Source organism: Mobula hypostoma, chromosome 4 (genome assembly GCF_963921235.1).
Source record: "Mobula hypostoma chromosome 4, sMobHyp1.1, whole genome shotgun sequence".
Taxonomy (NCBI): Eukaryota; Metazoa; Chordata; class Chondrichthyes; order Myliobatiformes; family Myliobatidae; genus Mobula; species Mobula hypostoma.
The window spans coordinates 123,956,850-123,981,514 of record NC_086100.1 but is presented as its reverse complement, the minus strand read 5'-3'; the positions used below and the strand labels follow the sequence as shown (position 1 = coordinate 123,981,514).

General features: G+C 42.2%; 1 protein-coding gene across 2 annotated transcripts in view; it reads right to left on the bottom strand.

Annotated features, from left to right (window-relative positions):
• arhgap10 (Rho GTPase activating protein 10) overlaps nucleotides 1–24,665 on the bottom strand; it is a 212,224-nt gene that overhangs the window by 127,727 nt on the left and 59,832 nt on the right. For both annotated transcript variants that reach the window (XR_010017730.1, XM_063046452.1), the window contains exon 2: nucleotides 14,439–14,534. Coding sequence is in view for 1 of the 2 variants with exons in the window: in XM_063046452.1 (XP_062902522.1) it covers nucleotides 14,439–14,534 (96 nt within the window). In the remaining variant the exon portion in view is untranslated. The remainder of the gene's footprint in view (nucleotides 1–14,438; nucleotides 14,535–24,665) is intronic.

The window sequence follows — 24,665 nt, the reverse complement described above, 5'->3', positions numbered from 1 at the left end:
GAGGATCTGAGAGATCTTGGGGTCCGTGTCAATAGGACACTCAAAGCTGCTGCGCAGGTTGATGGTGTTGTTAAGAAGGCACATGGTATGTTGGCGTTCATCAACCATGGGATTGAGTTCGAGAGCCATGAGGTAATGTTCCAGCTATATAAGACCTTGATCAGACCCCATTTGGAGTACTGTGTTCCGTTCTGGTCACCTCACTACAGGAAGGATGTGGATACTATAGAATAAGTGCAGAGGAGATTGACAAGGATGTTGCCTGGATTGGAGAGCGCACCTTATGAGAATAGGTTGAGTGTACTTGGCCATTTCTCCTTGGAGCAACAGAGGATGAGAGGTGACCTGATAGAGGTGTATAAGATGATGAGGGACATTTGTCGTGTGGATAACCAGAGACTTTTTCCCAGGGCTGAAATGGCTAACATGAGGGGGCATAGTTTTAAGTTGTTTGGAAATAGGTACTGAGGGGATGTCAGGGGTAAGTTTTTCCACACAGAGTGGTGGGTGCGTGGAATGCACTGCCGGTGACGGTGGTGGAAGCAGATACAATAGGGTCTTTTAAGAGCCTCTTAGATAGGTACATGGAGCTTAGAAAAATAGAGAGCTATGCACTAGGGAAATTCTAGGCAGTTTCTAGAGTAGGTTACATGGTCGGAACAACATTGTGGTTCGAAGGGCCTGTAATGTGCTGTAGATTTCTAAGTTAGAAACAGAGCTGCTGGTTTGGCTCCTACATGACTAGCCCCATCAACCCATCTTTTTGTGATAATGACTACTGTCTTTCGGAGAAGGAAATCCCACATCCCTACAGGTTCTGCAATTGGGTCAAAAAGAAAGTGCCCAGCAAGAAAGGTGAAAACATAGCACTGAAGAGAGAGAATACATGTATGAATTTCCAGGGCTAATGTGTCATTGACTGGAACACTGCTAGTTGTTACTGCAGGAATGAAGCCACTAACTTAGGAGGCCTGTTTGATAGAGATAAAGTGACCACAGTTTGTTTCTATAGTCAGAAGGATTGCACATCGATTTGCTCAGTCTGACTCAAAGGACTTACAGCCAATGCAGACCAACAAGCCAAGGAAAATTGTATGTATTGTCACTCGGACATATTTATTGGGTATAATTAGTGTCATGCCAGGCAACATTATTGGCATATATAAGGTATAACTGTTTATATGACATAAGTCACCTAACCAGATATGACATAACTGCACCACAGGGTTCTGAAAGAGGTAGTGGTAGAGATTGTGGAGGCATTAGTTATGATCTTTCAAAACTCACTGGACTCTGGCCTGAGGACTGGAAAACTGCAAATGTCACTCAAGTCAAGTCAAGTTTATTGTCATTTCGACCATAAGCTGCTGGTACAGAACACAGTAAAAACGAAACAACGTTCCTCCAGGACTCTGGTACTACATGAAACAACACAAAACTACACTAGACTGTGAGTCAGCACAAGGCTGCACTAGACTACGTGAAACAACATAAAAACTGCACTAGACTATGGACCTGCACAGGACAACATGAAGTGCACAAAACAGTGCAGGGCAGTACAATAATTAATAAACAAGACAACAGGCACAGTAGAGAACAAATTATAATTACTGACGTAGATATCAGTCTAGACTCTGAATATTGAGGAGTCTGATGGCTTGGGGGAAGAAACTGTTGCACAGTCTGGTCGTGAGAGCCCGAATGCTTCGGTACCTTTTGCCAGAATGCAGGAGGGAGAAAAGTTTGTGTGAGGCAGGCGTGGGGTCCTTCACAATACCGTTAGCTTTGCAAATGCAGCGTGTGGTGTAAAGGTCTGTAATGGCAGGAAGAGAGACCCTGATGATCTTCTCAGCTGACCTCACTATCCGCTGCAGGGTCTTGCGATCCGAGACGGTGCAATTTCCGAACCAGGCAGTGATGCAGCTGCTCAGGATGCTCTCGATACAACCTCTGTAGAATGTGGTGAGGATGGGGGGTGGGAGATGGACTTTTCTCAGCCTATGCAGAAAGTAGAAAGGGTGCTGGGCTTTCTTGGCTATGGAGCTGGTGTTCTTTCTTTTTAAATCTTTTTATTGAGTAAGTATACAAAAAAGGTAAGCCATATAAACATTAATACAATGTTAAAGTATAATAAAATTCCAAAAGATAACAATACCAAAAAGAAAATACTACAATGTAATTTAAGCATAAGAAACCAAAATAACATAATAGTATACTAGATTTTATATATATCAATGGAAAAAAAAGAAAAAAAAACCCCAAAAAAAAAACCCACCGTGCAACTAACTAAAAGCAAAGCAAAGCAATGGGCTAACTTGAAACCAAACAGAGTTAAACTTAAAATCACGTCCTCAATCCCGACCTCCATTAAAACAGTGAAAAAAAAACAAGAAGGGTAAATATTACATTAAATGAAAATATCGAATAAAAGGTCCCCAAATCTGTTCAAATTTAAATGAAGAATCATGAAGGTTACTTCTAATTTTCTCCAGATTCAAACATAAAATCGTCTGAGAAAACCAAAAAAAGGTAGTTGGAGCATTAAGCTCTTTCCAATGTTGTAAAATACATCTTTTCGCCATTAAAGTAAGAAATGCAATCATTCTACGGGCTGAAGGGGAAAGATTACTAGAAATTTTAGGTAGTCCAAAGATAGCAGTAATAGGGTGAGGAGAGATATCTATATTTAATACCTTAGAAATAATATTGAAAATATCTCTCCAAAAAGTTTCCAAAGTAGGGCAAGACCAAAACATATGAGTTAAAGAGGCTATCTGCCCCGAACATCTATCACAGAAAGGATTAATATGCGAGTAAAAACGCGCTAACTTATCTTTGGACATATGTGCTCTATGCACCACTTTAAATTGAATTAGGGAATGTTTAGCACAAATAGAAGAAGTATTAACTAATTGTAAAATCTGCCCCCAATCATCCACAGAAATGGTAAGCCCCAATTCCTGTTCCCAATCTACCCTAATCTTATCAAATGGAGCTTTCCTAAGTTTCATAATAATATTATAAATCATAGCCGATGCACCTTTCTGACATGGATTAAGGTTAATTATCGAATCTAAAATATATATAGGAGGAAGCATTGGAAAAGAAGGAAGTATAGTACTTAGAAAATTTCTAACTTGTAAATATCTAAAAAAAATGTATTCTTGATAGGTTATATTTATTAGATAATTGTTCAAAAGACATAAGGGAACCATCTAAAAATAAATCCAAAAACCGTAAAATACCCTTAGTCTTCCAAGTTTGAAAAGCGCGATCCGTAAAAGAGGGAGGAAAAAATATGTTACCTAAAATAGGAATCGCTAACCCGAATTGATTAAGATCAAAAAATTTTCTGAATTGAAACCAAATACGCAAAGCATATTTAACGATCGGGTTAGAGACCTGCTTAAGGCGTTTCGAATCAAAAGGAAGAGATGAACCTAAAATAGAACCAAGTGTATAACCCTGAACAGATTGTAATTCCAATGCTACCCATTTAGGAATAGATAGTATATCCCGGTCAAGTAACCAAAATTTCATATGTCGAATATTAATAGCCCAATAATAAAATCTAAAGTTAGGTAATGCTAAACCTCCATCTCTCTTAGCTTTCTGTAAATGTATTTTACCCAGTCTCGGATTCTTATTCTGCCAAATAAATGAAGAAATTTTAGAGTCGACTTTATCAAAAAAAGATTTAGGAACGAAAATTGGTAATGCCTGAAACACATATAAAAATTTTGGCAAAAAAAACATCTTAACTGCATTAATACGACCAATCAAAGTTAAATATAAAGGAAACCATTTAGATGAAAGTTGAGTAATATGGTCTATTAATGGTAAAGGAGCTGGTGTTGAGGGACCAGGTGAGATTCTCCGACAGGTGGACACCAAGAAATTTGGTGCTCTTAACAATCTCTACGGAGCAGCCATCAATGTTCAGCGGTGAGTGGTCGCTCCGTGCTCTCCTGAAGTCAACAACCATCTCTTTTGTTTTGTTCACATTCAGAGACAGGTTGTTGGCTCTGCACCAGTCCGTTAGCCGCTGCACCTCCTCTCTGTATGCTGACTCGTCGTTCTTGCTGATGAGACCCACCACGGTCGTGTCATCAGCAAACTTGACGATGTGGTACGAGCTGTGTGTTGCAGCACAGTCGTAGGTCAGCAGAGTGAACAGCAGTGGACTGAGCACACAGACCTGGGGGGCCCCCATGCACAGTATGATGGTGTTGGAGATGCTGCTTCCGATCCGGACTGACTGAGGTCACCCAGTCAGGAAGTCTAGGATCCAGTTGCAGAGGGAGGTGTTCAGGCCCAGCAGTTTCAGCTTTCCAATCAGGTTCTGAGGAATGATTGCGTTGAATGCTGAACTGAAGTCTATGAACAGCATTCGAACGTACGTGTCTTTTTTGTCCAGGTGGGTGAGGGCCAGGTGGAGGGTGGTAGCGATGGCGTCGTCAGTTGAACAGTTGGGATGATACATGAACTGTAGGGGGTCCAGTGAGGGGGGCAGCAGGGTCTTTATGAGCCTCATGATGAGCCTCTCGAAACACTTCATGATGATGGATGTGAGAGCAACGGGACAATAGTTGTTGAAGCAGGACACTGAAGACTTCTTTGGCATGGGGACGATGGTGGCGGCCTTGAAGCACGTTGGAACGATGACGCTGCTCAGGGAGGTGTTGAAGATGTCAGTGAGAATCTCAGCTAGCTGGTCTGCACATCCTCTAAGCACTCTGCCAGGAATATTGTCTGGTCCAGTAGCCTTCCGTGGGTTGACCCTGCACAGGGTTCTCCTCACATTGGCCATGGTAAGACACAGCACCTGGTCATTGGGAGGAGGAGTGGTCTTCCTTGCCACCATGTCATTTTCCGCCTCCGAACGAGCGTAGAAGTTGTTCCACGCATCTGGGAGGGAGGCATCACTAGCACAGGCAGGTGATGTTGTCCTGTAGTTGGTGATGTCTTGAATGCCCTTCCACATGCATTGCCGCTGCCCTGGAAGTGGCTGTGGATTCGCTGGGCATGTGCTCTCTGATGGCCCGGGCCTGGGACAGTTTGGCCCTTGCTGTTGTTAGGGCTGCCTTGTCGCCCGCTCTGAAGGCGGAGCTACGGGTCCTCAGCAGCGAACGCACCTCCGCGGTCATCCATGGCTTCTGGTTAGCGTGTGTAGTGATGGTCTTGGCCATAGTGATGTCGTCAATGCACTTGCTGATGTAGCTAGTCACTGATGCTGTGTACTCCTCTAAGCTGGTAGAGTTGCCATCGCTTGCAGCCTCCCTGAACATGTGCCAGTCAGTGTGCTCAAAGCAGTCTTGAAGAACAGAGATGGCTCCTGCTGGCCAGGTTTTCAACTGCTTCAGAGCTGGTCTGGAGCGTCTGACGAGCGGTCTGTATACTGTGATTAGCATAACAGAGATGTGGTCTGAGTAACCGAGGTGGGGCCGGGGCTCCGCCCGGTACACGCCGGGAATGTTAGTGTACACAAGGTCCAACGCGTTCTCCCCTCTCGTTGCAAAGTCCACATTCTGATGGAATCTGGGGTGCACTGACTTAAGGTTCGCGTGATTAAAATCTCTGGTGACAATAAACAGTCCATCAGGGTGTGCGTTCTGCAGTTCGCTAATAGCCCCATACAGTTCACAGAGCACCACCTCAGCATTAGCGCTGGGGGGAATGTACACACCGACTATAAGGACAGTGGTGAATTCCCGTGGTAAATAAAATGGTCTGCATCTAACAGTCATAAACTCCACTAGTGATGAGCAGTAACTAGAGACCAGCACAGAGTTCTTGCATCATTCCGTGTTGATGTAAATACACACGCCCCCAACGCAAGTCTTACCACACAGAGTTGCATCTCTGTCAGCCTGAAACAAAGCAAGCCCATCTAGCTGAATGGCAGCATCCGGAACTCTGTCACTAAGCTACGTTTCCATGAAAATGAAAGCGCAGCAGACTCTGTACTCCACCCTTTAAGAAAGGAGGAAGGCAGCAGAAAGGAAATTATAGACCAGTTAGCCTGACCTCAGTGGTGGGATTATGTTGGGGTCAATTGTTAAGGAGGAGGTCATGGAGTACATGGTGACACAGGACAAGATAGGACAAAGTCAACATGGTTTGCCTGACAAACCTGCTGGAATTCTTTGAGGAGATTACAAGTAGGATAGATAAAAGGGATGCAGTGGATGTTTGCATTTTTATGAAGGCTTTTGACAAAATGCCACACATGAGGCTGCTTACCAAATTGAGGGCCCATGTATTACAGAAAAATTACTGGCATGGTTAGAGCATTAGCTGATTGGTAAGTGGCAGTGAGTGGGAATAAAAGGATCCTTTTCTGGTTGGCCGCCAATGACTACTGGTATTCCGCGGGGGTTGGTTTTGGGACCTGTTCTTTTTATGCTGTACATAAGTGATTTAGATGATGAATTAGGCGGCTTTGTTGCCAAGTTTGCAGATGATACGAAGATTGGTGGAGTGACAGGTCGTGTTGAGGAAACAGGTAGACTGCAGAAGGATTTAGCTTAGGAGGATGGGTAAGGTGGTGGCAAATGAAATACAGTGTTGGAAAATGCATGGACACACACTTTGGTAGTAGAAATAAATGTGCAGACTATTTCTAAATTGTGAAAAAATCCAAAAATCTGAGATGCAAAGGGACTTGGAGAGTCCTTGTAGAGAACACCCTAAAGATTAACTCACAGGTAGATTCAGTGGTGAGGAAGGCAAATGCAAATTTGGCATTCATTTCAAGAGGCCTAGAATACAAGAGCAGGGAGGTGATGCATGACTTGTAGGTTTCAAATGCTGCATAAGGTGTGGCCACATGCGAGTTCACTAAAGTAAGAGCAAGTATGTGGATGTATAAGTAAGAGTGCAAAGGCTGTCATGTGTTGGCTCAATCGATGTTGGAAGTTTGAATTAAACCTATGCACTGGAAAAAGTGTCCAATTGAAATGTTTTGCAACTGACTATGTGAAGTGAATTTGTGGGAGCCCTCATCTTTTAAAAGGATGTGCCTTTAAGAAGTTGTGTGAACGTGTTAGTGTGTTGGGCCCCCACCCAGCCAACTTTTCTTTCCTTTTCTACTTTAGAAATGTATTGAAGTTCTTTTTAAAATTGTGGAAATTAACTGCTTACTCTACGTTTTGTAGTTACTTGTGAAGGTTTTAAAGGAAGAAAAGTATAAGCATGGATTTTTGTTTTGTCTTATCTGTGTTTTCACTTTGTGTTACTTTATTTGCTTTCTACAGAACTGATTTTAGAAGAGACCCAGATTCCACACCGGCCATGTGGAATCCAGGTTAAGGTGATGGAAATCTGTGCATCTCTATTCCGAATACAAGGCACCCAGATTACAGAGGGAAACTGGCATTTAAAATTGTGGACAGTTAAATTGGGAATTTGGAAATGATATTTTGGAAGATTTGGGGAGCAATCTGAAAAATTGTTATTTTCGCTAAATATTTAAATACCTAATGATTAACTAAGAGGGGGTGAATGTGTGTCTCGCCACAGTGCTGAACAATGAAGTGGTGGACTTCGACAGGAGCAGCGATGACAATGACCTACTGTGTGAGTTCCTACAACACATTCTTGCAGATGGCGTGTGAATATGCAAATCACGCTAATGTTTCAGACTACTGGATACGTATGAAGAATCAAACCAATGATGCAGAAAGGGTACCATTAATATCAATCCCCTTTGAAGAAGAAAAGGACTATTGGAGGAACTTGTCTAGCTTCTCCAGCTACAGCATTCTATTTTGGGGGAAGTGGGGAGGAGATGGTCCACTCCAGCAATCAACATCCCATAATGTGGCAGTGTCCCAAAAGACCTTGAGACTTAGTAACCCCCGGTGGAGTAAGTACTTCAAGGGCTGGTATTTCCCAGCTTATGATTTATCTAATCCATAGAATACCAACCCTGAGAGTGATTCCCCAGCCAACAAGGAAGGGAAAAGGATGTTGGTGTAGGTGCTATGATGAGCACAGGTCTAATCACACAGTGGGATATAGAGATTGTGAGCAGGAACTATATCCTGGAACGACTGTGTCAATGCCAAATGGTGCTGAGAAGTGGGCATTCCCTCAACACTGAATGGTTCTTATTGGACAGGTAGCTCCTGGGCCGACCCATGACTCCCCACAGGGAGGTACGGCTGCTGCTATCCGGGTATGTTTGTACAACACATATATCATCTTAGTGGCCTGGAAGAACACCCTACCCATGATGGCTGGTGTAGTAAGAGGCGTATAATGGAGGCGGAAAGGTTTCAGATAACAGCCTTTCCCTCCTTTAGGCTGTCCCAAGTAATGATACTCACAGGCTCCGTAATGGAGGCAACAGCCAAGGTGTTCAAACAGACAGTGGATGTGTTAACCTGGGTATCAGCTGATGTAGTGATGTTCAGACAGCTGTGTTGCAGCATCGAATGGTTTTAGAATATTTGTATATTATATTCATACGCAATCGGCTTGCAGAAATTATGCGCTGTTATTGGCCAAAGAGAACTGCCCCTATATCCCTGACAAGTCAGGGAACATTGCTCACCAGGCTGAGCAATCCAATAGTTGATGAATAAGATTAATAAGAATAAGATTAAGTGGGGGATTAATTCATTAACTACTACACCCTAGGGGAAAGCTGGGTGGCCTTTTGGGACACCAGAAGGTTGGTGGCCTATCATGTTACACTGGAGAGTGACTGTTGGCCTTGTAGTACTGGGTATTTTAGTTTTACATCTTATATGTAGCACAGTGGGACATCCACAGGGATTATATTAGCCTGCGAACCGGGTGTCGCAGTGTCACATCTTTCAAGGGGTATATTGTAGTATGAAAGGTTAACACTATCTGCCGGTCGAAAGCTCATGCCATGGTACTGGCTTCTGGCATCAAAGTACTACTAATGTATAAATATAGTCCACGTGGAACTCTCTCTCTCTCCCTGGGCTCACCAGGGACTGGGGTTCACAAGACTAGTGCCACAGAAATATTTGGAAGTGTGTTGCAGACAGAGTGCCTGTATGCACACTTAGTTAAGTATCTCTGTAACTTGAATATTCAAGTGAATGCTTAATAGTGTTTATCTTTGTCTTGGTCTTGTTAATAAATAGTTAAAGCTTACCTTTAGTTCATGTCTTCTGCTCCCTTTACCAAATCCATGAACCTAACTCCCTGCAACAGACTATCTCACAGTCTTTGTATTGTGCACATAAATAGATCTATGATTTTGGTGGATGGGTTGGAAAAATTCTTAAAAGTTAAGGAAATTTATATTTTAAGTTATTGCTACAAAAATTTTGAAAGGCAACCACAATAGTATTTTGGGTTGGAATGCTTATCTGACACTAAGTTCAAGTTTAATTGTCATTCAACCACACGGGAATACCCATGAATACAGCCGAATGTAACAGCCTTCCACTGGGGCCAAGGTGCAAAACACAATACCAACAGTCATGCAGAGCACGATGCACATATAGCACATATAAGATAGCAGTAAACATACAGTATATATATGCCATCCACTGGAAGGCAGCACCAATGGGAGGGGCCAACCCCCCCCCCCCCAAACCAGCATGGACGCCATGCCACACTGCCTCCGGGGTCTCCCCTCCTTGATTGCTGCAACAGGCAAGTCCGCGACATGAGGCCTAGTTGTCACTACAGCCAAGACCACACAGCTCCACTGCCGGTGGTCTCGCCAATAAACCAGTGAACCAAACTTGTAGTAGGATACATTACTAAAGTCCAACAGGGCCTTGCAATCGCAAGAAAAACATCCAAGACAAATCACTCGCTGTTCGACTGCACACTACATTTATGCACCAAATCCCATGTGTTTCTATAGCAGACAGCAACACAGTTGCTCCAGCTATTCTGCCAATAAGCAGCTCAGTTATGAGGTAGACCTGCAGCGCTCAGTTCTTAATCTCCAGTGTTGTCTTGCAGTCATAAGAATGTTTAAAAAAAATCAAAAACATCTTTGATTGCCATGGAGAGGCCACTGCATCCGAACGCACCACCATCTTGCGGGAAGACCAATGCCTGCTCAAAACAACTTATCTGTACAGAAATCCAAGTTTCTAGTGCTGATGTGAGTCCAAGCCAGCTGTGACATCTTCAATCCTGCCATGTGTCTTCAGCCTTCCCCGCACCTGTGTACTCAGCACAACCTCCCACAGATTTCCCAGTCATCCGGCTGGGAAAACTGCTTACTGGCCCCGCGCCAAGGGCAATGGCTCCATTCCAATGACTGTTGGAAGTAAAGCTGACATTTCTTTTAAGTCTACTTAAAATCGTCCGAAAAACTGGAGTGAGTGAGTATAAAACTTAGAAATGAGCACATCTTAACAATTTTTAAATTACATTTTGTAATGTTGTTAGTTTACTGAACAGCTATGAGTATCAGAGACATTTATAAGCATTTAATAACAGTGATAGCTGGCAATGCTGGAGGACTGCAACTGCAGAATTTTCCCTTTGTTGAGTCATCTCCAATGCTGCATTCTAACAAGAAGTGCTGGCATTAGGAGAGTGTGTCTGAGCCACATTGGAACAGAAAGCATGGCCCTGGTATAGACAACCAATGATTGGAGGATAACAGATCTGCCCCTTTATTTTGTTCTTTATCTCTATAACTGATATGACTAATATACATATACAAGTGCTTAGCAACAGAAACATATGTTTCAGTTACAATTGTTGAGTTACTGTAACTCAAACAATTTGAAGGAGACAATACTGCAAAAAGGTTGTTATCCGTTTACATATCTGAAGATGTTATTTGAAGCTAAGTTGGATTTTTTTCTGATCGAAGCATAAAATCCACAGGACATTTCAGCTAAAAGACAATTCAGGCCCACAGTTTACATGAATATTGCATTGTTATTTTAGAATTACAACTGTTTCTCCAGAGACATGACATTGATTTTTTTTCAAAACTCTGGATGTCATTTTCAGAATCAAGAATAGAATATAGAATAGTACAGCACAGTACAGGCCCTTCAGCCCACAAAATTATCCCGATCCTGAAACCCTGCCTCCCATATAACCCCCCACCTTAAATTCCTCCATATACCTGTCTAGTAGTCTCTTAAATTTCACCAGTGTATCTGCCTCCTCCACTGACTCAGGCAGTGCATTCAACGTACCAACCACTCTCTGAGTAAAAAACCTTCCTCTAATATCGCCCTTGAACTTCCCACTCCTTACCTTAAAGCCATGTCCTCTTGTATTGAGCAGTAGTACCCTGGGGAAGAGGCGCTGGCTGTCCACTCTATCTATTCCTCTTAATATCTTGTATACCTCTATCATGTCTCCTCTCATTCTCCTTCTCTCCAAAGAGTAAAGCCCTAGCTCCCTTAATCTCTGATCATAATGCATACTCTCTAAACCAGGCAGCATCCTGGTAAATCTCCTCTGAACCCTTTCCAATGCTTCCACATCCTTCCTATAGTGAGGCGACCAGAACCGGACACAGTACTCCAAGTGTGGCCTAACCAGAGTTTTATAGAGCTGCATTATTACCTCGCAACTCTTAAACTCTATCTCTTGACTTATGAAAGCTAACACCCCATAAGCTTTCTTAACTACTCTATCCACCTGTGAGGCAACTTTCAGGGCTCTGTGGACATGTACCCCCAGGTCCCTCTGCTCCTCCACTCTACCAAGTATCCTGCCATTTACTTTGTACTCTGCCTTGGAGTTTGTCCTTCCAAAGTGTACCACCTCACACTTCTCCAGGTTGAACTCTATCTGCCACTTCTCAGCCCACTTCTGCATCCTATCAATGTCTCTCTGCAATCTTCGACAATCCTCTACACTATCTACAACACCACCAACCTTTGTGTCGTCTACAAACTTACCAACCCACCCTTCTACCCCCACATCCAGGTTGTTAATAAAAATCACAAAAAGTAGAAGTCCCAGAACTGATCCTTGTGGGACGCCATTAGTCACAACCCTCCAATCCGAATGTACTCCCTCCACCACACCCCTCTGCTTTCTGCAGGCAAGCCAATTCTGAATCCACCTGGCCAAACTTCCCTGGATCCCATGCCTTCTGACTTTCTGATTAAGCTTACCATGTGGAACCTTGTCAAATGCCTTACTAAAATCCATGTAGATCACATCTACTGCACTACCCTCACCTATATGCCTGGTCACCTCCTCAAAGAATTCTATCAGGCTTGTTAGACATGATCTGCCCTTCACAAAGCCATGCTGACTGTCCCTGATCAGACCATGATTCTCTAAATGCCCAGACAGCCTATCTCTAAGAATCTTTTCCAGCAGCTTTCCCACCACAGACGTAAGGCTCACTGGTCTATAATTACCTAGCCCTACTACCTTTTTTGAACAAGGGGACAACATTCGCCTCCCTCCTCCAATCCTCCGGTACCATTCCCGTGGACAACGAGGACATAAAGATCCTAGCCAGAGGCTCAGCAATCTCTTCCCTCGCCTCGTGGAGCAGCCTGGGGAAAATTCCGTCAGGCCCCGGGGACTTATCCGTCCTAATGTATTATAACAACTCCAACACCTCCTCCCCCTTAATATCAACATGCTGTAGAACATCAACCTCACTCATATTGTCCTCACCGTCATCAAGTTCCCTCTCATTGGTGAATACCGAAGAGAAGTATTCATTGAGGACCTCGCTCACATCCACAGCCTCCAGGCACATCTTCCCACCTTTATCTCTAATCGGTCCTACCTTCACTCCTGTCATCATTTTGTTCTGCACATAATTGAAGAATGCCTTGCGGTTTTCCTTTACCCTACTCACCAAGGCCTTCTCACGCCCCCTTCTTGCTCTCCTCAGCCCCTTCTTAACCTTTCTTGCTACCCTATATTCCTCAATAGACCCATCTGATCCTTGCTTCCTAAACCTCATGTATGCTGCCTTCTTCCACCCGACTAGATTTTCCATCTCACTTGTCACCCATGGTTCCTTCACCCTACCATTCTTTATTTTCCCCACCAGGACAAATTTATCCCTAACATCCTGCAAGAGATTCCTAAACATCGACCATAAATGTCCATAGTACATTTCGCTGCAAAAACATCATCCCAATTCACACCCGCAAATTCTAGCCTTCTAGCTTCATAATTTGCCCTTCCCCAATTAAACATTTTCATGTAACCATATAACAATTGCAGCACGGAAACAGGCCATCTCGGCCCTTCTAGTCCATGCTGAACTCTTACCCTATCCTAGTCCCACCGACCTGCACTCAGCCCATAACCCTCCATTCCTTTCCTGTCCATATATCTATCCAATTTAACTTTAAACGACAACATAGAACCTGCCTCAACCATTTCTGCTGGAAGCTCATTCCACACTCTCTGAGTAAAGAAGTTCCCCCTCCTGTTACCCCTAAACTTTTGCCCTTTAACTCTCAACCCATCTCCTCTTGTTTGAATCTTCCCCACTCTCAATGGAAAAAGTCTAACCACTTCAACTCTATCAATCCCCCTCATAATTTTAAACACCTCTATCCAGTCCCCCCTCAACCTTCTACGCTCCAAAGAATAAAGACCTAACTTGTTCAACCTTTCTCTGTAACTTACGAGATGAAACCCAGGCAACATTTTAGTAAACTTCCTCTGTACTCTCTCAATTTATTGACATTTTTCCTAAAATTCAGTGACCAGAACTGTACACAATACTCCAGATTTGGACTTAGCAATGCTTTACACAAATTCTACACTACATCCCAACTCCTTTCTTGTCCTCTCTGATTCTATTCTTTTCCATGATAATGCTAAAGGCCAGGGAGCAGTGGTCACTGTCCCCCAGATGTTCACCCACTGAAAGATCTGTGACCTGACCTGGTTCATTACCTAATACTAGATCTAGTATGGCATTCCCCCTAGTCGGCCTGTCAACATACTGTGACAGGAATCCGTCCTGGACACACTTAACAAACTCTGCCCCATCTAAACCACTGGAACTAATCAAGTGCCAATCAATTTTGGGGAAGTTAAAGTCACACATGGTAACAACCCTGTTATTTTTGCACCTTTCCAAAATCTGCCTCCCAATCTGCTCCTCGGTATCTCTGCTGCAACCAGGGGGCCTATAGAATACTCCCAATAGAGTAACTGCTCCTTTCCTGTTCCTGACTTCCACCCATACTGACTCAACAGAGGATTCTGCTACATTACCCAGCCTTTCTGTAGCTGTAATAGTATCCCTGACCAGTAATGCCACCCCTCCTCCCCTTCCCCACCCCATCCCTTTTAAAGCACTGAAATGCAGGAATATTGAGAATCCATCCCTGCCCTGGTGCCAGCCAAGTCTCTGTAATGGTCACTACATCATAATTCCATGTATGTATTCAAGCTCTCAGTTCATCACCTTTTTCCTGATGAATCAAACTAAATTTTCTCCTATGGCAGTCATACAAGAAAAGAGGCTAACTTACCTATGCATCGTTCATCATCTGTCTCAGCATCACCAATAAATTCAAAGGAAAATTCTCCAAGGGACTGAGCAAACTTCTGCTGTGCAGTTGAAAGATCTGAAATGCAAAGATAAAAATCCAAATACATTTAATAATTGTTTTTATTTATAAAACACAGTATAGAAACACCCTTCAAAAAAACCTCAGCTGCACAAATACTCTAAGTAAATAATAGTTAAAAATAAACATTACGAAATGAAATCCAGAATGACACTCGTTTGAGAGGAGAGATTGGATTGCAGACCTTCTTATGGCTATTATTTGATGGCTTATCCCTACGGAAAGTCTACTTATAGTCAAGACCCATAAAAATTGCAATGCAAACATTCTGTTAAAATAAACAGCAGCTAAGTTGAAGAAGTTACAAAGTATCAACACTCATGAACAACACAAAAATTATTTTAACGCTTCTTTCATTGAACAGCATGTTGGTTAGCTTTGAAACTAATCAAATAGGATGCCTATTTCTATTTAAAGTCATTGATAACCATTGGTCATTAGTCATTGATATTAGTTTTTGATAATCATTCCATTGGCATCTGTGTCCATGAAATAAGGCTGAAAGCTTCAAGGTAGCATTGAAAAATATTCATAGTTTTGCTTTTGCCACCTCTAATCTTCAATCTGGAAACTTTAAAAATGTGCTTATTCATTTGCAATGAATTACACATTACATTATGTGCCAAAGAGCCTGAATCACTCAGATTTCACTGTGGAACAATATTTCTTTGTAAACTGAAATCAAAAATCAAGATACTTTGTACATTTGGTTTTTTTAAAATTGCAAAGAAGCCACGCAACCCAAATTATTCACACACCTATCAAGCAAAAGATTCAGCCACAATCCTGATCAAGGGTAACACTTAAATAAATAGATGGTGCTTAATCAGCTGAAATCTATAAACTACCAAGTTTGTTCTGGTTCATTCTCTAAGGTTTTTTTTAAATCTTTCAACAAGTTGGAATAATAAAATTGGCCTCAACAGACATCTGAAGCTATACACAGGAAGTCTGAGCACAATGGAAGGCATTTAATCTTGTTACTGCAAGATCAAAACATTGGAATCCAGCCAGTTTCACTCTAAGCAGCACATCAGAAGCAATATTTTCCCTTTGAAAAAAAATAACCTCAGTACGATCTTGTTTTGAAGCTGGAAATAAAATGTGAAATCTGCCACCATGTCTGATTTTTTTTCATTAATTTCAAAGATGCTGTAGGAAGAGGAAGGGGAGTGAAACAAACAGAGGCTGATTGTGCAGAAAGGATTTGGAGACAGATGCAGAGAAGAGGAGGAAGCAACAGTGAAGGCAAGAGAGCAGAAGGTGTAACCATCTCACCTCAAATGCTGGACATGTCAGAGGATCTGCCCTGGGCCCATCATTCAAGTGCCATTACAAAGAAAGCAAGGCAATGCCTCTACTTTCTTAGAAATTTGGGAAGATTTTGCATTTCATCTAAAACTCTGACAAACTTCTATAGATGTGTGGTGGAAAGTATATTGGTTGGTTGCATTCCAGCCTGGTATGGAAACACCAATGTCCTTGTGTGGAAAAGCCTCCAAGTTGTAGCGGATAGGGCCCAATCCATCCATCACGGGTAAAGCCCTCCTCACCACTGAACACATCTATGTGGAGCACTGTTGCAGGAAAGCATCCAGACCATGCTCTTTTCTCTCTGCTGCCATCAGGAAGGTGGTACAGAAGCCTCAGGATCCACATCACCAGGTTCGGGAACAGTTATTACCCCTCAACTATCAGGCTCTTGAACCGAAGTGGATAACTTCACTTGCCCCATTACTGAACTGTTCCCACAACCTATATGGTGACATACATGTACTTAGATAATAAATATACTTTGAAATGGACAAGAACAGAGGTAGCAGCAGCAGGGTAGGCTACAGAGCAGAGACAAGCAACAGCGGAGAACGTGGCAATAGAAAAAGATAAGAACAAAGTAAAGAGCAAAGAGAACAAAGAATTGAGAGGGAAATTTTTTCACACTGAAGCAGTGCAAAAGCCAGTATAGTGACACAACAGTTTATGCCACTGCCTGATAAATCCCTGGGCCTGGGTGTGATCCTGACCTTGGGTGTACTCTGTGCAGTGTGCTCATGCTTCACTAAGTTGTTCTAATTTACTCCATACCCCAAAATGTTCTGGCAGATTAAATGTCTACTGGAAACTATTAACACCTTAGTGTATGTTACGAGATTCGCAAGATGATGCTGGCGACCAACGGTGACGTTTTGCAGATGCTCACTAAACTACTAGATACTCTAATAGATGTACTCCAGAACTGCGATCGCTGCAGTCCACAGCCTGTAGTTTCCCTTTAAGGGATGTACTTTTGAATGAACTGGTGCTTTTGCGATCTCCTGGGGGATTCAGCAAACCAGACTCTCCAAAGTGCAGGTACAGCCCATACTGCCATTGCAGGGGGAGGGCACAGTGACAAGGCCTGATAACGGAAGACAAACGCATGTTCAGCTCCATTAGTCAAGCCAGTTGAAGTGCTGAGCAAGATTAAAATCATCGAGACTGAGAGCAGAAAATGAACAGGTGTTCAGCACCATCTGCCTGTACTTGACTGGTCTCTTCTAGTTACTACGTCAGGCAGGAGCTGCAGGAGCCTTGTGCCCCACACCGCCAGGTTCGGGAGCAGTTGTTGCCCAATATCCATCGAGCTTCCCAACTGGCTTCACTCGCCTTAGCGCTGAGCTGACTCTGAATCTGTGGACTGACTTTCGGATGGATGGATTTTGGAAAAATAAAGCAAGGGACTTGTGTGCAATTATAACCAGGGGATTCATAGATACGGAAGCAGCTAGTGTACAAATGCATCAGCAACCCTGGTTGTGGTATTGCACTTTGACACCTCTAGCCATATTCTTCCCAGAAACAGAGATTCCCTTTATCCTCACACCTCCCACCTGCAATGAATCATAACGTGCCACTTCTGCCAGTTTAGCACATCGCCAGCATTACACACATTTACCTCCCCTTTCGAGATTCCAAAGGCAATGTTCTCATTGCAACAGTGAATCACTCCAATATCATTTACCACCCTCTGCAACCGCGGGAATTGCAAACCTCGCCATTTCACTTCTTTTCCAAACTGTGGTCTCCTCCAGATGAAACAGTATTTAGAATCGGAAAATAGGGCGGTAATTGTGACAAGAGCATGCACCAAGCATTTGGCGAGAACAGCAGGACTACTGGATTTATACTGTAACTCCACCTCCTTCCTGGCCAGCCACACTTTTCCAAAACTGTACCTCAGCACTGACATCTCCTGCACTAAGTCCGTCAAATCCAATGGTAGGAAAAGCAAACCAGCATCAGTGCTGACACCCAAATTGAAATCACCAGCATCGAGGTTCTAACCTAATGGTCATGTTGTGTCATTCACATACTTAACATCAGACCCCAGACAAACAGCAAGAGATGTGTTTTAGGCATACAGAGGGAATACTTCAAGAATGTTCTCAAAGTCTGCTTGCATCAAAATATAGCATCCTCACTGACCCATGGGAATCTAAAGCCCATGAAAAATCAAAACACCGCGTGCACTTGGGATAACGCTGAAAGACTTGAAACTCTGCCAGATGTATTCAAAAGCCTGGTGGAAAGAGCAGCAGGAACGTACCAGCTCTCATAATTATCCACCAGCCACATCGATCACTTCCTGCCTCACCTCTGGCACATTTTGCAGATTCCACAATAAAGTGGCACGGAAGCAAATCTTCCTGAACTCCGAGCTTGTCTCTGGGACAAGACCTCTAGTTAAAGAATTACACTCTCAAAAGAACTGCAACATCAGTATCTGCAGAATGAGAAGTAGGTTTATCATCAGTCTTGTACGACTTGAAATTTGTTTTTTGGCAGCAGTACAGTGCAAATATAAGAATCCTCAGTGACGAATGTCACATCTAGGAGGCACTGCCTCTTGAAAATATCCTTGATGAGGGGGAGGATTGTGATGGAGCTGGCTGAGTCTATAATCTTCAGCATCCTCTTGCGATCTTGTGATACCACCAGTCAGAATGCTTTCCATCACATCTCTAGAAATTTGCAAGAGATTTTCTTAACATGCCAAATCTCCTCAAAGTCTTAACAAACTTTAGTAAGTTTGCTGAGGACACAAAGGTTGGGGGTGTTGTGGATAGGCTGGAGGGTTGTCAGAGGTTAGAGCGGGACATCAATAGGATGCAGAACTAGGCTGAGAAGTGGCACATGGACTTCAACCCAGGTAAGTGTGAAGTGGATCATTTTGGTACATCCAATTTGAAGACAGAATATAATATAAATGGTAAGACTCTTGGCAGTGTGGAGGATCTCAGAGATCTTGGGATCCATGTCGATAGGACACTCAAAGCTGCTGCAAAGGTTGATAGTGTTGTTAAGAAGGCGTATGGTGTGTTGGTATTCATCAACCATGGGAGTGAGTTCAAGAGCCATGAGGTAATGTTACAGCTGTATAAGACCTTGGTCAGACCCCACTTGGAGTACATACTCTGTTCAGTTCTGGTCAGCTCACTACAGGAAGGATGTAGATACTATAGAGAGAACGCAGAGGAGATTTACAAGGTTGTTGCCTGGTTTGGAGAGCGCACCTTATGAGAATAGGTTGAGTGTACTTGGCCTTTTCTCCTTGGAGTGATGGAGGATGAGAGGTGACCTGACAGAGGTGTATAAGATGATGGGGGGCATTGATCGTGTGGATAGCCAGAAGCTTTTTCCCAGGGCTGAAATGGCTAACATGCGGGGGCATAGTTTTAAGGTGCTTGGAAATAGGTATCGAGGGGATATCAGGAGTAAGTCTTTCACAGAGTGGTGGGTGTGTGGAATGCACTGCCGGTGACGGTAGTGGAAGCAGATACAATAGCTTCTTTTATGAGCCTCTTAGATAGGTACAAAGAGCTTAGAAAAATAGAGGGCTATGCGCTAAGAAAATTCTAGGCAGTTTCTAGAGTAGGTTACATGGTCGGAACAACATTGTGGTTCAAAGGGCCTGTAATGTGCTGTAGATTTCTAAGTTAGAAATAGAGCTGCTGGTTTGGCTCCTACATGACTAGCCCCATCAACCCATCTTTTTGTGATAATGACTACTGTTTTTCAGAGAAGGAAATCCAACATCCTTACAGATTCTGCAATTGGGTCAAAAAGAAACTGCCCAGCAAGAAAGGTGAAAACATAGCACTGAAGAGAGAGAATACATGTATGAATTTCCAGGGCTAATGTGTCATCGACTGGAACACTGCTAGTTGTTACTGCAGGAATGAAGCCACTAACTTAGGAGGCCTGTTTGATAGAGATAAAGTGACCACAGTTTGTTTCTATAGTCAGAAGGACTGCACATCGATTTGGTCAGTCTGACTCAAAGGACTTACAGCCAATGCAGACTAACAAGCCAAGGAAAATTGGTATGTATTATCACTAGGACATATTTATTGGGTGTAAATAGTGTCGTGCCGGGCAATGTTATTGGCATATATATGGTATAATTGTTTATATGACAAAATTGGCAACATTTTAATTTTTCCACTAGCACAGTAATTGTCATTTATCTAATTGTTATGTTTCATTCTTGTACAAGTTGTTTATTTACTGAAACTCTTCACAAGGTGATATACATTAATAAATAAGAATTTTGAACATCAGAAATGGAGGCAGGGACCATACAGCTCATAAAGGAGTCTCTGCCATTCTGATTATGCTCTCAAAGGATTGTGTCTCATGGCCATTTCCTTCAATTTCAATATCCTCCAATTCCCTCAGTATCCAAAAATCCACAGATCTCTGCCATGAAAGATCCTAATGTTAGACTGCCAAAAATGCTACAAATTGTGGTAGATTCAGCCCAGTACATCACGGGTAAAGCTACATGAAACACTGTCATAAGAAAACAACATCCATCATCAAAGAAGGGGAAATGACAGAATAAAGAAATGAATACATTGCTCTGACTTCACAAGTAACTTCCTAAAAGTTCAGGAACAAAGAACAGAATGAAGCTGAGGAACTAAAGGAAATTATAATTATGAACAAAATTGTGCTGGAGAAATTAATGAATCTAAAAACTAGTAAATTCCAAAGTTCTAAAGGAGGTGCCTATGGAAATAGTGGATGCTATGGATAGTATTTTCCAGAATTCTATGGATTATGCAAGAGTTCACACAGTTTGGAGTGCCAAATACAACCTATTATTTAAAGTAAGAGAGAAAACAATGAACTACAGATCAGTTAGTCTAACATCAGAGGCTGTTATAACGAATGAGTTAACACTTGTAAAACATCAATCCAGAATAGAAAATGTCAACTTAGATGTCCGGACAGGACATCATGCTTGACAAGCCAAGCAGTTTCTTTGAGAATGTGACTGGCAGAAAAGTTAAAGGAAAACCAGTGGACATGGTCCATTTGAAATTCAAGAAAGGCTTTGACAAAGACCTCATACAAAAGGTTACAGTGTAAAATTAAAATGCATGGTATTACAAGAAATGTACTGACATGGATTGAAAGTTAGCAAAAAAGGAAACTAAAGAAAAATAGAAACGGGGCTTTTTGGATTAGCAGCCAATAACTAGTGAGGCACCACAACAATCATTATCTGGGCCCTAGATACTCATAAATATAAGTCAATCAATTGGATGAGGAAATGTAATATATTTCAAAGTCTTCTAATTACAAAGCCAAAAGAGTAAGGGGAGTCAGGGTGGGGGCATGTAGGGGATCTTAAGGCAGCCCCAGTCTGAATGAGAGTGAATATAAATGAGCTGGACGTCTTTCAGTGGTTGGGCCAGGCCAGCAAGCAAAATGACACTCCAAGAGGGAATGCCACTGGGGTGAGGTCCTTGCAACAATTCAAATAGAGACCACCCCAAACCCTGCATTATATAGATCAAAGAGACTGATATTGTTCTGACAATCTACCATCATGGCATAGAGTGTGAACCTGAAACAAAGTCACCTCACTGGTGCCCCCTACCCACAGACGAAGTGCTGACAGCCATATCTGAGAGTTTCAGGTATCAGAAATTGAATGTGTGAAATGAATACCACAGTAGGTCAGCAAGGAAGGAGGCAACAAGCAGAGTGTTGTGAATGACAAAGCTGCATTTTAAAGACTGGTTGAAATCAAGAGCATAAGTGTATCCAAGACGACAATGTAATCAAATACTTGGAACGTTTTATTGTTGTCTATAGAGAGCCAGTTAGGGATGATAGATGGATGCAGATCCACATAGAAACTTTGTAGCAAGTAATTGGGAAGAGGGTCCTCTGTGAGGGGAATGTTTACTGCCCTGCTCAATTATATCCTCCTCAAAGGTTGGCTTTCCAGGGATAGATTTCTGTCCAGAGACCAAGAGGAGAGTACCACAATGTTGTCACTGACTAAAACTGAGCCACATGGGAACTAACAGGGAAATAAAAAAGTCTTTATTCACATAGCAAACTTCCAGAAAAGAGTCCAAAACAATTCAAGAGAACCCCACTTTTCAGACAATGTTTTATACTTCTTCAACGCAAATATAATTTTAAAAGTTAACTACACTTTCAATTGCTATAATCGCCTTCTTAACATTGAACATTTGGAATATAATCAGGTAAATCTTCAGAGTTACATATTTACAATGGCAGCACGTCCCTATTAGTGGAATATTCAGTAGTAGAGTCCGAGTACGAACTGCAGACACCCAAAATATATCCCTTGTGTTACAGCGTTGAAGGGTGGCTCCAAGGATATATAACTAACCAGAGGGTTAAGGGACAAATCAGATCTGTCCTGAACTTGCCTTTAGTGGCAAGGATACACCTTTAACAATATGCTAATAACAGGAGCATTCATCTGGTGTCTTTTCCAATGTAGTTTCAATGGGATAGAAAGCCAATAAGTATCAGTTGGAAGTTAAATTGTTTTAATTCCATAAGATATTACATGTTTTATTTCCTGAAGACAGGTTCTCATTTTAGTTCATCCAGAACTGTGCTATTCATAATTTCATAACCCAAGATTGATCCCCCAACAGTGAATTGCAAGGAGAATGCAAAGAAGCTTCAAATTCAATTTAGACAGACTGTGGCAAATAACTTTGTGGCCACTTTATTTGGTACACTTGCTTGTTAATACAAATATCTAATTGGCCTGTCTCATGGTAGCAACTCAATATAGATATAGCCAAGAGGTTCTATTGTTGTTCAGATCAAACATCAGAACGGGGAAGAAATGTGACCTAAGTGACTTTGATCAGGGAATGATTGTTGGTGCCAGTTGGGGGGGGATGGTCTGAGCATCTCAGACAGTGCTGATCTCCTGGATGTTATTTGTTTACTTATTTATTTATTTTAATTTAGAGATACATACAGAACAGACCCTTCCAGCCCTTCGAATCACACTGTCCAGCAACTCACCCATTCAACCCTAGTCTAATCACAGGACAATTTACAATGACCAATTAACTGACTAACCGATACGTCTTTGGACTGTGGGAGGAAACTGGCGCACCCAGAGGAAACCCACTCAGTCACAGGGAGAACGTACAAACTACTTGCAGGCGGCACCAGAATTGAACTCCAAACTTGGAAATGCCCCAAGCTGTAATAGCGGTTCACTAACCACTATGCTGCCATGGCACAAAAGTCTCTAGAATTTACAAAGAATGGTGCAAAATGCAAAAAATGTCTAGTGAGTGGTAGTTCTGTGGGCATAAATGCCTTGTTAATGGGAGAGGTCAGAGGAGAATGGCCAGATTAGTTCAAGCTGACAGGAAGGTAATAATAACTCAAATAGCCACATGTTACAACAGTGGCGTGCAGAAGAATAACACTTGGACCCTGAAGTGGATGGGCTACAGCAGAAGATACACCGGGTTCCACTCCTGTACCTACTAAAGTGGCCGCTGAATATATGTGGCAGAGACTTACAATGTAGATATATGTGAAAATATGCACTTTGACAAGAAAAAACAGAAAAATAACGTCTTTTAATCTTCTCACAAACAGTTCTAGTGAATATCTGGAACCGCCACAGGGAATTGGGGAGGCTAGCTCCTTAGAAGCTGTTAAAGGGGTGGCAGATAAACTTTGAATATCAAGGGATTAAGGTCAATGAAGATCTAGCACAGAGGAACTGAGGCCTAGCTTTAATCAAGTAATTACTATCTGAATGGAAGGGGAAGCATGAGGGTCAGGGGATTGCTCTGACTCCAATTTTCTTACGTGTTAGATTGGGGAAAGCTGATGTACAAAGAGACTTGGGTGTTTTGTAGACCAATCACTGAAAGCAAATATGCAGGTGCAGTAAAGCAAAAAACAAAATGCTCGCACAGTACGGACATTTTAGTATAAGAGCAAGGATAAGTTCTACAATTACACAAGGACTTTGAGCCCACACCCAAAAAAACATTGAGTGAACTTTGGGCTCCAAATCCAAGAAAGGATATAACTACCATAGAAGGAATGCAATTAAAGTTCACCATACAGATTTCTGAAATGGCAGGCCTACTCTAGGAGGGCAGATTAGATTAACTAGGCTTCTAAACACTTGAGTTTAGAAGAGGGAGTCTAATTTTAAATTTACAAAATTCTTACAGGACTGGACAAACCAGACAGAGCAACACAAAATGCATCTATGGAGGGGAATAAAGAGTCAACATTTTAGGCTAAGACCCTTAATCAGGATTGTCTCAACTCACTTTCAAGGACTCATCTGATGTTCTCAGTATTTATTGTTTATTTATTATGTCTTCTTTCTTTTGTATTTGCACATTTGTCTTTTGCAAGCTGCTTGTTTGTCTGCCCTGTTGGGTGCAGTCTTTCTATTCTATTATAGCTCTTGGATTTATGAAGTATGCCCACAAGAAAACAAATTTTATTGACATATATGTACTGTGGTAATAAATTTACTTTGAATGTTGAATTACTGGCAGAGAACTTCTGAGAAAATGTAGAGTAAATAATCTAGAGTTCTTCAGGACTTTAGAGATGCTAGACTGGCAGATTACCTGGACTACTTGTATTACCCCAACACACTTTCATTTCATTTTTTTTTTAAAGAAAATGTTGTGAAATATATAACATTTCTTGTAAACCTATTGAGTTGAAAGAGCAGGAAACAGAATCCAATGAGTTAAAGGGAGCATGGAAAACAGAAACTCTGATTCACACACCCAGTAAGATATAGCCTTC